Raw genomic sequence first — 15,798 nt, forward strand, 5'->3', positions numbered from 1 at the left:
TTGTCACTTATACACATTCTTATCAACACACACATTTGAGGATCCCATTGCTACATGTTGTTTTTAGTCTCCTCTTATGCTATTTGCTTATGCTTATTTCAGTCTTTAATGACACCTGTTGTGAACTTTACAGGGCTGGGTTTTAAACACACTGCAAGCCCAGCTGCAGTGAAGTATAAGAATAAGAAGATACAAAATATAATGTACAGTATATAACATTATTATATTTTTTTTCAAATTTAAGGAATGTTTCTGAATGTCAACAAATGCCATGAAATGACCAAACCATCAATGAATTGATCTACTAAAAAGTATTGTCTGTATAAACAAAGCCTGATAAATCTTATTCCCCTGTGCCCTGGAGCTCCAAAACTATTAAAACACTGGAACACAAAATGTGTATTAATCCGCAGCTGAAAATAGTCCCCAACAAATATACCATTTACTCCCGTCTGAGAAATGTTTGCTAAAAACTACAGTGCCCACCTGTTTTAGGATAACATTTAGCCTTTTTAAAAAATGAAACTTTATATTTGTTACACATTTTTAAAAATGTATGACTTCAGTAGGAACATGTTGGTTTTGATCTTTTTATTGGATATTGGTCAGTGACAGTAGGTCCTATCCTTTTGAGAGGAAATTTGAGGAAAATGTTGAGAGTTTGAGTGGTTAATTACAAAACATCTCTGTATTCATCAAGCGTTAGCAGTTCATTGACTTAGATTGACTATTGACTGTTTTAATTTTCTTGACACCCGTGCCTTGCCACTATAGACACAATAAAATAACTAGAGTATGCAAATCTGCAGAACAAGATTTCAAGAGTTATAGTCTCTTACTTTAGTATCTTTCTTACAATCTCTCTCCATCAGTTGGGAGGAGACAGAACCCGGAGCAGCTGAAGACGGCGGGGCCTGGGAAGGAGAAGTGCTGCTACTTCTTCTGGCAGGGCCGCAACGCTACTGTCAGCGAGAAAGGAACATCGGCATTAATGACAGTGGAGCTGGATGAGGAGCGGGGAGCACAGGTACATGAAAGCGCAAGGCGTCTCTTCATGTGTCCATATCTGTCTGTACATAATTCTGTAAGCTTCACTTCTCCTCCTGCTTCTTTCATCATCCTCCAGGTTCAAGTTCAGCAAGGTAAGGAGCCTCCATGTTTCCTGCAGTGCTTCAAAGGAGGGATGGTCGTTCACTCAGGGAAGAGAGAAGAGGAGGAGGAAAACTCACCGAGTAAGTCCACAGTACTGCTTTAACATAGTCCTCAATATGACAGATAAAGGCTGTGTGTGTTCTCTGCGGCTCTTTAGTGTAGCTTAGATGAAGAATGATGGAATTGGATGTGAAGAATAGAAACCATCTGAAGGGATAAACACATCTTAGGCTGCAGGTCTTAAGTTAGGCAGTTTTCTTCCTCTACATTTGTGGATTTGAGCATCAGCTAAATGCCCAAAAATTCTCATCTCCTCTTCTTTCCAGATGACTGGCGTCTGTATTGTGTGCGGGGCGAGGTGGATGTGGAGGGCCACCTGCTGGAGGTGGCCTGTCACTGCAGCAGCCTGCGCTCAAGGGTCTCGATGGTGCTGCTGAGTGTCAGCCAGGCCCTCATCTACCTTTGGCACGGCTGCAAGTCTCAGACTCACACACGGGAGGTTGCGCACACCGCCGCCAACAAGATCAAAGAACAGTGAGTTTTATCCCAAAAAAGTATTTAGTGAGTACAAGAGGGTTTTCTTTTTTTTGTTTTGTTTTGTGTTCATATCACCATCATCATCAATCAGTGTGACACCTTTGTCTTTGTGCAGTTGTCCTCTGGAAGCAGGTCTCCACAGCAGCAGCAAGGTGACCATCCGGGAATGTGATGAGGGAGCAGAGCCCACGGGATTCTGGGAAGCCCTTGGGAGGAGGGACAGAAAAGCGTATGACTGCATGCTGCAAGGTGGGTGAAGCAAAGAGCATCAAACTCGACTCAGTTAACTTTACCAAAGACCTGTTTTACATCAGAAACTTTCTTATTTTTCAGTAGTTACAAATTTCTGTTTGACATCTGTTATTTGGGTTCAACAAATGATCAAATTACGTTTTATGGCACTGAGTACAAATAGTAGCACTGTATGAGAAGCATAAATCTAACTTCAAAATATTCTTACGTCTAACTTCAGTCACAGACACCTCAGCTGTGTATCTGTTCTGTAAAGGCTGTGGATGATGTAATTAACTAGTGTCCTTGGTTATGTGTTTGACTCTCAGACCCAGGCAGGTTTAACTTCACACCTCGTCTATACCAGCTGAGCAGCAGCTCTGGAGAGTTTGCAGCTGTGGAGTTTCTCTATCCGGCCAGAGAACCCAGGCAGGTCAACAGTATGCCTTTCCTGCAGGAGGACCTGTATGCAGCTTCCCAACCAGGTACATAGTGCAGATGTGAGTGTGGTAACACTTTACTTTATGGGTCTGTAATTTCCAAACATTTCCTGGAAAGAACTATAAAATTTGGTACTAATTATAAGGAAAATGGAGACTGTATTCAGCACTTCTGATTAATTAGAAGCAGTTAATTGCTAGTCTAACTTATAACTGAAAATTTATAAGGAACCCAGGAAGAATAATGAATATATTTACTTGGTTTAAATGGATTTATTTCAAGGAAAAACATGTTGTCCCTGTGATTACTACCCCATTTCTTTTCAGGAAGCTCCCTGCAAAATTATTTGAAAATTATTGGAAAGCTATGGACCCATAAAATAAAGTGTTACCATGAGTAAGATACTCCAACATGCTTTTCACAGCAAGCAAAAAATGAAACAAGACACTTATGTCCCATTGACTAAACCAGTTTCTTAAAACTAATCTTAATCTTAAAGAAATTAAAGCTTTTGGGAGGATTTGTTTTCCATAAACCCTCAGAACTACATAATTATCTCCTACCATAACCAAAACAAATTCTAACCATAACGTAGCCACTTAAAAAAACAAATGAGAAGCCAATTAAAACTGAGACCAACAGAAAGAAGGGAAAGAGCACAGACACACAATGTTTGTCTCTTAGCTTTACAGTGTCAAAAAAAAAAGAGAAAAGAGATCTCTATAAACCTTAAAAATATGTTAATCTACTGTATGTACAGCGTCATTATCTTGTTTTCTCTGTCCTCTGTTCAGCCCTGTTCCTGGTGGACAACCACCATGAGGTGTACTTGTGGCAGGGCTGGTGGCCTCAGGACAGCGAAAGCACCGGCTCCGCTCAAATCCGCTGGGACTCAGACAGGAAGTGTGCCATGGAGACAGTGCTGCAGTACTGTAGAGGTATTCCACTTCATTCTTAATATGACTTGATACACACAAGCACTATTTTTGCTGCTCTCTGTCACTGATGAATAAAACATTGTAGTTATTCCTTCCATGACCAGTTCATGTTAGATGTGGAACATTCTCAGACCACACCATGATTCATGTTGAAGTGTATTGCAAAACAACTACAGCAATGACCAGACTTGAATTTTTTTTAAAAATTAATTAAAAAAAGACAAAATCATTGCTGATTTACTGATCTGCTCTTGCTTTGTTTCCACAGAAAAGAATGACAAAAAGCCTCCCAAAGCGTATCTGATCCACGCTGGTCTGGAGCCACTCACCTTCACCAACATGTTCCCCAGCTGGGAGCACAGAGAGGACATCGCTGAGATCACTGAGAGGGTGTGTGGTAGAAATTCTATTATCTGATTACTCCCAGCTCCATAATCTGATATGAAGCAGTGTCTGCTTGAAGCCATCAGTATACACTCATACACGTGCACTTACAGTACAGTATTGTGCAAAACAGAAGACTTATTATTTTCATGAAGTACAGGTCTGCCCAGGTGTAAGCCATTATCTCTTATTGGTTTTCCTAATTAGATTTATTATCTACTATCCAACTCTCTGCATGCTTTTTCTATTGAAACCGTGTTGTGTGTGTGTGTGTGTGTGTGTGCTGTCAGGAGGCAGAGGTGTGTAACCAGATTATCTTGGTGGAGGATGTGTTGGCCAGGCTGTGTAAGACCACATACCCTCTGGCAGATCTTGTAGCCCGGCCGCTGCCCGAGGGTGTCGACCCTCTTCGCCTGGAGGTCTACCTGTCTGATGAGGACTTTGAGGTAAGAACCTGAAGTGTCTCTAATGTGACTTTAAAGGTGCTACATGTTTCTCTTTAACACAGATAATCATACATACATGTTTTTAGCTAGTAAAATGAAGAGACATTTTGAACAGACACAGCAAAACACTACTGATTATGTGGGAATTTGCATTTTAAAGCAGCATAAATCAATTTTTTTGTCCACTTGGAGGTGACCATTAAGTTGTAAACAGAAGTGACATTATTGTCATCTTTATAAAGTTGTTTTGGCTTACGCGTTAGCAAACAGTTTCCTGTTTACACATGAAGCCGACATGGAGCAACATTAGCATTTATTTGGAGTCGTGTTTTTTGCCACATGTAGATCCACTATGTACTTTCAGTAGTTTTTTGATCTAGCGCCAACATCTCACCATCAATTGGATATTAGAAAACATTTCTACATGTGATATATTATTTTAAAAAATGATACGTTTGGCACCTTTTAAAGGTTAAGGCTGGTGTTATTCTGTATTTTCTTATTGCAAATAATCCATATCCTGTCAGACACCCAGCCCTAAACTAATTTGTTCCTACTGAAGACATACATCTTTAAAATTGGCTCACGAATATAGTTTCATTTTGTAAAAAGGTTAAATAATTTCCTGAAACAGGTGGGCACTGTAGTTTTTAGTAAGCGTTGCTCAAACAGGAGTAAATGGTGCATTTGTATGGGACTCTTTTCAGCAGTGGATTAATACTCATTTACTGCTCTAGTGAGTGTTTACTGCAGCAGGACAGTGTTTAAGTCAAAATAAACTACAGTGTGTGTGCTCATGGTAATGAAGAGACATCAGTCACCCAGTGAAACAGTGTCAGACTTTATGGTGTTTCTCTGTCGCTTTCTGGAAAATCTCGTATGTTCATTCGAACTTGTATTAATCATTCAGCCTTCAGATTTCCTTCTTTTTCATCCCTCCCTTCCTCTTTTCTTCATCTTGTGCAGACGTTTTTCATTATGTGCTGTCATCCTATCTCCATCCTCTTGTCTTTTTGTAAACTTATCTGTTTGATTCATTCCACCCTCCAGGGTGTAGGGGCATATGGAGAGGTGAGTCATCTGATATGAGCATGGATGACCTGAACTATTGCTCATGTTGTACAGCATCCTTACTCAACTTTACCATAATCCATTTTGGTCCAACTCTACTTCATCACTTTTTAAAAAATTTTCTCAGTAATAAAACATCTAACTTCTCCGATTTGTTCAGCATGCTGTTCACTCACAATCTATAAGCTGGTGTGGACATCATACTGAGACCTGGAGATATGAGTCAAACTTGAAACAGACTATTATTTTGTGGGGATGTGAATTGAAGAATGATGGATTTGTTTTTAATCCTACTGACACATGAGTGTGTTCTCGAGATTACTTATTCCTCACCATGCAGGCTGCAGGATTTGTTTGCTTACAGTGTCGTATGCTTGATGCTGATTGTGTGCATGGCTGTTCCCACAGAAAGCCCTGGACATGACCAGAGAGGAGTACGGGGGTTTGCCCAGCTGGAAGCAGGTGAACTTGAAGAAAGCTAAAGGACTTTTCTAAAGGTTTGAAACAGAGAGCTGACCTGAAGACATCAGGAAAAAAAAGCCACCAAGATGTTGTTCTGTCTCCTCTTTTGTTTACGGGTCACAACAAAGGCTCAGGGGCTGCCTCTCCTGAGTCGACCCTGTATTGGAGGGTTGAGGATTGGACGAGAGGAGTTACGAAGGCGCGGAGGAGACGATCAGAAGACGAGAGGTGTGCCAGCTTCTTGTCTCAGTTTCTGTCTCCTCTGCTTTTGGTGTTGGTGTTTTGGTTCTGCAAGTTGGAGACAAATGTAAGTGGATGCAACTCTGAGTGGATGTGTTAATAGCGCTTCTTTAAAGTCACACTATTAATGTATTGTACATATGTACCATACCCAGGACAGCCAGTGCCCTTACATTGTCATGCAGCCATCTGTTGGAGTTGCAGCAGGTCTGCTAGCCTGTTTGACACACTCCTCATCAGACTCTCTGCTATACCTGTATGTAGGTTTGTGCATTAAAAATAATTTATATTTATATCAAATCCATATAGGAGTTTTTTTTTTAAAAGCTTCCTGAATAATCACTGAGCTAAATAAATTGTATAATTAATATTGAGGAAACTTGTGTCATATGTTGTTAAATATTGGATATGAAGGTAATCCTCTCTTGCTGTACAGTTCACCATTTGCCACTTACAAATCAACATGATGCAGCTTCATTTGGATGCCGCTAGTGTCATTGTTTCAGATAGAAGAAAGGACGTAGGCTTGATTAAAGGCAAAGATAGGCAGTGATTCTGAAATGTATTTGATTTTTAAATCCTACAGTGTATAGTGCCTTGCTTGTGTACAGTTTATATACAGACCCTAGTCTGCATTTTGAAGACTCTTTGTGATATAAATAACTATTAGAGGAATAAACCCTGCAAGTTGGATATCAGAATACTTGTTGCATTTCGTCATCTTTATCTGTCATACAGTTAGCTATTCTACACAGTACTGACAATTTCCTCATTGTACAAAATTCATTTCTTGCATCACTCTTCTATGCATTATTATGGTTTATAGTCTTTAGATTCACTGCTACTACTGTCTGGTAGCGTTGAGCACCAGTAGAGGGCAGTATAGCACTAATTTCTGTGGACTGATACAGAAACTCAGATGGTGAGATAGATTCATAGTGAGTCAGGTTTACATAACGTAACTATATTACTCAACAACACTGAACACACTGTATTTGCACCGGTATTCTATAGTCAAATACCGCATGCATGATGTAGACTAATCTTTTTCTGTGGTTCACCATTGAGAATTGACTAAATAGAGCTCATATTACACATGATATATATAGTATTAATAGGAATATACAATATAAGATATATAGTAACAGTAACCAGGAGGTCAGGGTCGCAAGACAAATTTGAGGGGTTATGAAATTGACTTTACCTCAACATCATTTAAACGAAACAAGGAAAAAAAAGTCACTCCATGGTCAGAGCGGGGGGAAAATAGACATCACTTCATTCTTAGGGGTTGCGAGCCAAATACTGTAGGTTGGAAACTACTGGTGCGGCTCATGTTTGTCAGTGTAGAACACACTGTATGGGGAAAATGTATTTTTCTGTCCACTCCTTTAAAACTACCGTCTGGGTCACTGCTTCCCAAACCGCAGGGTACTGAGCCGTTGTAGCACTCACATGAGCAGAGAGGAAAGACGCAGAGCAGAACAAAATGAGAATGAAACTGATTCACAGCAGACAATTCTACTTGTCATAGTAGGGAAAGCACAGGTGTAACAATGACTCTGCTCTATAAGCAGCTAAATAGAATTCAGCCATCATTTGTTCTGTTATTACACCTGCACTTTGCTTACTGTGACATGTCAAAAGGTCTTCTGGGGAAAAGGACTGCTTCAGAACGATAAAGAAACAAAAGTGTTCTGATGCTAGCAATCAACATTCAGTTACCAAATGTACAAAATGGAAAAGCAGTCATATTCATAGATCAAGCACAACAGTCAAATCCAAAATATGTTTTCTGTCAGTATGGAGGAAGAGCTTTGTGTCGTTTGCTTTTAAAAACTCCAGCATTTTTTGCAAACTTAAACTTTTCAATAAATAAGGAACATGCACAAAAAGAAACATTTCACTTTTCTGGTAATGTTTAGACTTTAAATAGAATTCAAGTTGTTTTTTTTAACTCCAGTTTCTTTACCAGTTGATAAAAATTCAATTGGGGAGGGAAGAGGAATGGAGGAGACTTAACATTTTTTCCTCTTCCATGTAAGAAAACCACTGGTCTATTATTTCTTCCAGTGACTTTGGAACATGATGAGAAGAGAAAGTCATACCTATCTGTATAAATGAGCTCAGCAGGTAGAGCCGGTCATCCATCGACTGCCCTCTGTCCACATATGGAAGTGTCCACGGGCAAGACGTTGAACCCCAAATTACTCAATGTTACGATGGTTTTATAAATACAGTCCATTTACCAAGTCAGTGCAGGCCTTTACTCATTTTCTCTGTGCTGCTGCAGCAGTAATACTGAGTCACTATGAGTTCATGTTATTCTCTTATTAACACCTCTGTAAGTGGCTGTGATCACCACTGCTGCTATGGGTTTTTATATGCAGTAACAACCTACCATTTGATGTGTATGGGCCCCATATGGCTGCATTATGGATTCAGTTGAAAGGATGTAAAAGCTCAATTACCTTATGTGAAGTCACATACACACAGGTGAAAGCTACAATCAGCCGTCCAACCTGTCAAAGCTCACGGCCTCATTTTCCAGGCTGTCCTCCAACTCCACACACACACACACACACACACACACACTCACACACACACACATGCTGAAAGCTCTCAGATGTTCTCAATATCAGCCGTTGGCCTGTGTCAAGGAACAAGAGCAATTAGAGGGGAATTTCATGCAATCACAGTAGAACAATATACACAGCAGGTTTCTGTCGATCGAGCACTGCTCTGTTCATCCAACTGTTGCTCCAGTGTTGCTCAATATCTTAACAGCCTCACTGAAAGCCTGTCCCGAAACAGCAACAAGAGAAAGAAGAAGCTGTTGCCTTTTTTTCCAAAAAGGTTGGCAAGGCACTGCGTGGTTCTCGCTGTTTTTCATCTGCTCGCCCTCTCTTGCATGCTAAATTGTTGGATGCTGAGCCTGTGCTGGATTATTCTGTTACACATGCCTCCTCTGAACTCCTCTGGCCTGCGAGGAGTTTGATGTGCGACACGGTGCGTATCCGCCCACCCACTCCTCCCCACCCACTCAGTGCAACATGCTACAACCCCCCAACCAACCAACCCCCCCCGCCTGCTCTCTCCATCCCTCCCCTCTCTGTCTCCAGGAAGACAGTGGGATGTACAGTACGTTGCTGCACACGCACACACACACACACACACTCTGCCAGGTGTGTGTAGTATCTGTGAGCCCATTTTGACTCGGATCCCAGTTTCTGCGCTCAGCTCCAACCAGCTTTTCCTTTGATACAATCCCTTTACATGAGGCAAATACATGAATGCAAAACACTATAAAACAAACACACATGTACAGTACAATATGTAAATACACGCACACAGTTTCTGCTGTTATATTCCTACAGTGCAGTATGTATATAGTAGACATAATAATATGAATAATAATAATAGAATACAGTGCAAAGTAAATGTTAATCATGAAAAACAAAGAGCACATTTTGACTTTTTTATATTACTGACTGAAAATTGCTCTTTGTATTGCAGTTGTCGTCTGCTGATTGGCTGAGTTTTTTAAGTTAGTATTACTTTACGAGGTACATGTCTGATAAGAATCACAAAGAAAACTTGAAAAACAGGGAAATTGTAATCTTGTCATCAGTGGTGGAAAGTAATCAAGAACATTTATTGTAAGTGCTCTACTTACAGGGTCAGTTCACCCAAATTACAAAAAAAACATATTTTCTCACTTTTCTCACTGTACCTCATGTGATATCTAACCATGCGGATAGTTTTGGTTTTAGTTGCTCGGGTTTTTGAGATTTCTGCCTCCATTTGTTCTGCTCGTGTTTTTCTCTAAACAATGTCCTGGTTTCTCTGGATCAGCACAGAACACACTGTCAACAGTTGTTAAAGGGATTATTTCTTTGGTAGTAACCAGTTAAATAATTTCATCATATTCCTCTGAAATGTGAAATTTTATCACTTGGTTATGCAACACCTCCTCCATTGTCTCATGCAAATATGTTTTTCTAAATTGGATGAACCAGCCCCAGTATAGTTCTGAGATATTTGTACTTTAATTAAGTATTTGAGTGTTTCCCATGGTAGTTCATACGTTTACTCCACTACATTTTGGGGAGAAATATTATCCATTACATATCACTTTACATTAAAATACATCTGCAAAAACCCACAGACACAGGTAGTGTACGCATGAACTGTAACTCTCAAGAGCCTGAGAACACAGATATGAGTTCATCATGCAGTTGGTTAGAGAGCACGACCAAAGTAAACAAAAGCCCCTTCACAACATCTGGAGCTTCCAGTATTCTTGGTCCGATTAGAAAACCACGTGCACATCCACCTCAGGTGGGATTTTGAAGTTGATTCTGTATTGTATTAGTGTTTTGTTTGGGTAACCCAGAAAAGATAGCATTACAGTAGTCCAGCATGGTTGAGATATAAATCCTAACTTTAGTTTCTAATTTATGACAAGAGACCAAAATAACTCTGGGTTTCATAACTTCCGTATAGTTTCTAGTTACATACAAAATATGTGACGAGTTTATAAAATATGATGCAATACTATAGCCTTAACTACACATTATATAACATTATATAAAGTAGTTGTAAAATTGTCTCTTCCTTAATCAGTTGTAATATGATACTTCTTTTAATTTGATTTAAAGCAATAGTTCAACGTTTTGGGCAATAAGCTTATTCGCTCTCTTGCCTTTTTTATGATATTTAAGTACATATAAGTACATTTTTGAATGTTTATACTGTAGTATTGAACCTTGTACTGACGTGAATGATCTGAATACTGGAGCATACTATCAAAGTAAATGGAAGCTGGACAAAAACATCCTTGATAGTATGTGACAGCCATTCATACTGAGACTCTCAGAGTGGAGCTCTGCACCTATGCAGCAGCGCTGGGTAAAGGTGAAACTGTAATGTTTGAGATTAATTATTAGATTATGCAAAGGGTAATTAAAATATCAGTCAATATTTACTGGGCCATATGCCACGGGCGCTTTTGCAGCCGTGGCTCGCCTGTGAATTCTAATAGCCCAAACAGGGGGTGAAAAGCGCCCTTTGGCAGGTATCTCCCTAATGCTCTTAACCATCTGTCGACGCTCAGCCTACTTCCACTGTAACATAATGTTTTGTTTATGATAACAGTGTTAATTCAACACAGGCTTAGGTGCGAAGTGGCACAGTTGAGCTTTAGCATCATTTAGTCTGCAGTATTTGCATTTGGCAGCGTGCCTGCCCAACAACACTCCTCCCCTCTCCTGCTCTCCTCAATCCACAGAATATGACAAGCAGCGAACAATGAGAGTCCAAATAAGGCTTAGCACATATTCTTCTGCATGCTGTGTTTCAGTTTTGTTCAGAGTTTCTATTTATGTGAAGATTATCACTTGCTCTCAGCATCACAATATCACAATAGGGCCATGGGTTCCTCCTCTTCTCTCCTCTTCTTTCCTCTCCTCTCCTCTCCTCTTCTCTCCTCTCCTCTTCTCTCCTCTCCTCTCCTCTCCACACCTCTCCTCTCCTCTAACCCCCTGCCCCCCCTCCTCTCCTCTCTCCCTCTTTAGGTTGGAAAAAACTCTAAGCCTCACACTTCCTGTCCAAAGTCTAAGAAAGCCACTTCAAGGACTCTGGACCGAGATGATTTATGGGAAATGAATTTTACTTTTTTTTTTCTTTTCTGGTGCCCTGGGCTCTTAGTGGTAAGCTCTGCTTGTTAACCCAGATTTAGATCTCTACCCTGATGGAGCCCATAAAAGTGGTGTGGATTTATATAATATGGAGCACAGCCACGTGCCTCAGGTCCCCTCGCTTGCTTTTTCTCTCCTGTCTCCTGTCCAATTTAGACCTGGACGGACCCTTTTAAAGCTGGATGGAGTCTCTGCACCACCTGAGGCTCCTCAGCTGAAGGAGAAAGGGACCACACACTACAGTTTGAGCTCTACTGAAGTTTAGATTCACTCTACAGGTTTATGATGGAATTAACGTTCTGTCTCTGCAGCCACTTGTGACATCTACATGGAAAATAATACAGTAGACGAGGGTAGAACTGCAGTCAATGATTATTTTTTATATACAATCTTGGCAGCTGCTGCTAAATACACAGATTAATTTTTTCATGAATACATGTCTTCTAAACTGGTTCTATCCCTATGTATATAAACCTAAATGAGATGTCCACCACAGACAATAATAATCCTAATAATCTTTTAGGAAGATTCCAAGAGAACCATGTAAAGAACATTTTCATTCATGATTCATTTATTATTGGCTATGTTAGCAACTGATTGTAGTTAATTACCTGGAAGTGTACCAACTCAGCACTGTCTCTTTTTCCCATAATTAGTACCATATTACATAGTCTTTCCAGAAAAGTTATCACAACATTGTGAACCCAAAAAATACCATAAACCTTCAATTACTGAAGACCATGATGATCAATCTACTGATGAAGACAAAGCTCAAAAGCACAAACCTAGTAAGTGAACTTTGAGTTGTACGATCACTTTGTCAAACTACTATTTCCAATGTCAAGAATGTTCTTGATTTTTACTTTGCACTTAATGATTAAGGATTATTTTCATGTTGATCAGTTGATTAGTTTTTTTTTAATGATGAATCAAATCATTTAGTCTATAAAATGTCAGACATTTGTGAAAAATCTCCATCACAATTTCACAGCATCCACTGTAACATCACCAAATTGCTGGTTTTATCCAACAAAATCGAAAGACATTCAGTTTACAAAAATATAACACAATAATACTCACATTTGAGGAGCTGGAACATTCAAAATATTCACTGTCAAATGACTAAATACTTAATACTGAGTGTTTTATTTATCCTTTATTTAACTTAAATGCTTTTTTAAATATTCATTTTAGTGTTTTCCTCTTATGTTCAATTCTTTTATTCATTATCTCTCTGTGCTCCGTTGCTCTGTGCAGCACTTTGTAACTATTGTTTAAAAAAGAGCTATACAAATAAAGTTATTATAAATGAATCATTTTAAAATTATTATTAACCGTCTTAGTGTTGACAAACCCTTGGCAAGAGTTTTACTGTCCATGTGTAGGCACTCTCAAAAGCTGAGCGTGTTGGCATTCATTTCCTGTTTTGTTGTTCCAGTGTGAGCACACATCCTGGTTAGAGCATTTACTATGAAATTTGGATGAAAGTTGGGAGGCAGCAGTCTGGGTTATATTATTTCCTCCATCCAGACTGATGAAGTGTAACTGCTGTTCTTGAAGATTCTGCCAATCACAGAATCAATCAAAAGTACCTTGGCCTTTTACAGTGAGAGCTGCTGTGTGTTTGTGTGTGTGTGCACTTCCAAGTGCGCACCACACCTCCAAATCGAAGCCTTTGGACCGGAGTCAAGAGACTGCCCTCCCTCCGCCACCTGGCATCATTAGAGCCTCTGATCCTCTAATCAACCCCAACAAACACACTCCCCTCCCTCCTCTTGCCCCTTCATCCATCCTCTCCTCCACCTCTCCATCCTGTGGCCCAGCCCCCGGGTCTGGCAGCCTGCTGTGGAGAGCAGACTAGTTGATGGTTATTTTGGGGATGGGGGAGGGTGGGGTTATGGGCTGCTAACCAGGTGGGTGATGATGAGAGTGGACTGGGCTGCTCTTCTGCAGACAGCATGCTGGGTGGTGGTGGGGATTTGGAGAAGATTTACAGAAGGGGAGCAGTTGACTAAAATTGCTTCTCCACTGGCATACGTGACATGTGTGGTTGTTTTCCGTTCACAAGCTTACTCCAGAGGTTATTTTCTGCTAGACTAGTAAGCCAGAGGTTTGGATTTGTGAAGCAGGAAGAGGTTGCTTGTGTCATGTAGAAAACATGCACATGTGGAGTTTGCCGGTCAGAACTCAAATGAGTTCGACATCAAACGTTTTTGGTGTGTATTTGCAAGGAAAAGAGGAGGATCAGGTGTATAATTTGAGAGATCCAAACAAAAACACAAAGCGGCGTAACCAAGAGGAGAGAGTGACTCAGTGCCTCAAGACTCGCTTTCCTTGCTGTCGTGCTCTCCAAAAACCCAAAGCTGGGGAAACAAAAACACTGCTCCTCTCTTTATTTCAACTCCAAATGGACGCCTGTTCCAACTGCTTAGAGTGATGAGGAGACAAGGTGAAAACTCTTGGGCCCACATTTCCATCACTGTTACAGCACAGTTCACCCTCAGGTGACAAACAGGCTCATTTAATCCCCCCCCCGCACCCCCCCTCTCCAACCCACACATACACATCAACACACTCGCATGCTAACTGGAGGGAATGCTGCAGTGTGCAAACAGCTGGCTGCTGTCTGAAGCATAATTAGTGGTTAATAAAAGAGGCTAATAAGGACTTACCTTCAATAGTCAATAGCTAAATGAAATTAATCAGAGAAGAGGAGAGGATCAGCAGTGTCTGGGAGGTTGATTGGACTGATAAAATGTGTGACCTCCACCTGTCCTCCAAAGCAGTTGGAGGACAGGAGGAAACTTTTATGTTAAAGAAGTGGAAATGGAAATGTTCTGACAGAACGTTGAATGTAATTTCTGTGGAGTTGCACTATAATGCAACATACAATGTAAGAAAGCAAAATCATATTATTTAGCTCTTGGTGTGCAAACACAAGATTCATTTCATTCTCCGTATTACTTTTTATTCATGCTACCAGCATGGCTTCTAAGTCTGACCATCACTTTGTACTCAACAGTTACTGGATGGATTGAAATCTTATACAGACATTCTTGGTGCCCAGAGGGTGAATTCTAGTGACTTTGGTGATATCCTGACAGCTCCTCTTGCACCACCATGAGGTTTGCAGTTGTGGTTGAAATATCTCAACATGTTATCAGATGGCTTGTAATAACTTTGATGATTTGTCGTTTTCAAAACTTATTGTAAACGTATTGATATCTTCCAGAGTTTTTTGTACTTGATGTTTCTCTGCATATATTCTTGTGTCACACATACATGTAGGCTGCTGTAACTGCTCAATGACTTGCATTTACCAAACACAAAAGTACAGTAACTGCAAAATATAATCACTGTCTTGTAGTCATTGCAACATGGATGTGTGCGCTGCAATCAAACTGACGATCTCTGAGCTGGCATGATATACTCACTGTCAAAATCTGCCACTGAATTATCTCACTTATCACTTGCCATCACCTGCTAACTGCATAATGTTCACGAAAATTATGACACTCCCACATAGCTCAGGAGTTGAGGTAGGTGCTATAAACTTTTTTGAGAAATAAAGATTTTGACATTGACACAAAAACACTTCTAACAAAAAATGAACAGTTTGAGTAACAAAGGGAAGTTGAGGGCTTAACTGAATTAAATGAAGGAATAAGACTGGGTGTAATATGGTTCTGGGTCTGTAAAGTACAGTAAGCATTCAAGTAAAATCAGTGAATCTTATTTAGCAAATAATTATTAAAAACCATAAGACTGAAATCCACCTCATGTCACAACGTCAGCACATGGCTGTTATTTTTAACATATTGTGTTCTGTTAACTTATTTCAGTCACTATGATATAAATCTACAGTCTTTCATCTCAGCTTCATTTTTGTGATACTCCTTGCTGTTTTTTGGGTTTTTTTGTGGACATGTTCACACTGATTTAAGATTTCTCTTATCTGTGTATCAGTATGAGTCACTTACATTAATTGCAGTACACTACAGTGTCCTATTCTCTGACTATATGGCCACAGTCCCAGCCTCACAAACACTTCAACTAAAGCTGCTTTTTGTTCGTCATTGTCCGTAAAATAAAATCCAAGTTATTGACTATTAAGATATCAAATTACATCTCATCTTTCAGTTTCTGCATCTATTGCAGTTCTATGAAATACAGTATATACAGTTAAACCTGATCCTG

General features: G+C 39.9%; 1 protein-coding gene across 18 annotated transcripts in view; it reads left to right on the forward strand.

Annotated features, from left to right (window-relative positions):
• Positions 1–6,603, forward strand: part of svila (supervillin a) — a 51,185-nt gene extending 44,582 nt beyond the window's left edge. For 16 of the 18 annotated variants that reach the window (XM_044340078.1, XM_044340082.1, XM_044340087.1 and 13 more), the window contains 10 exons: positions 873–1,027; positions 1,127–1,232; positions 1,479–1,686; positions 1,805–1,938; positions 2,250–2,405; positions 3,156–3,299; positions 3,568–3,689; positions 3,974–4,129; positions 5,180–5,200; positions 5,609–6,603. In XM_044340078.1, coding sequence (XP_044196013.1) covers positions 873–1,027; positions 1,127–1,232; positions 1,479–1,686; positions 1,805–1,938; positions 2,250–2,405; positions 3,156–3,299; positions 3,568–3,689; positions 3,974–4,129; positions 5,180–5,200; positions 5,609–5,695 — 1,289 coding nt within the window. In that variant the 3' untranslated portion in view covers positions 5,696–6,603. The remainder of the gene's footprint in view (positions 1–872; positions 1,028–1,126; positions 1,233–1,478; positions 1,687–1,804; positions 1,939–2,249; positions 2,406–3,155; positions 3,300–3,567; positions 3,690–3,973; positions 4,130–5,179; positions 5,201–5,608) is intronic. The other 2 variants (XM_044340080.1, XM_044340093.1) reach the window with 1 other exon arrangement.
• Positions 6,604–15,798: the final 9,195 nt, after the last annotated feature.

This window comes from Thunnus albacares, chromosome 21 (assembly GCF_914725855.1).
Source record: "Thunnus albacares chromosome 21, fThuAlb1.1, whole genome shotgun sequence".
NCBI classification, from domain to species: Eukaryota; Metazoa; Chordata; class Actinopteri; order Scombriformes; family Scombridae; genus Thunnus; species Thunnus albacares.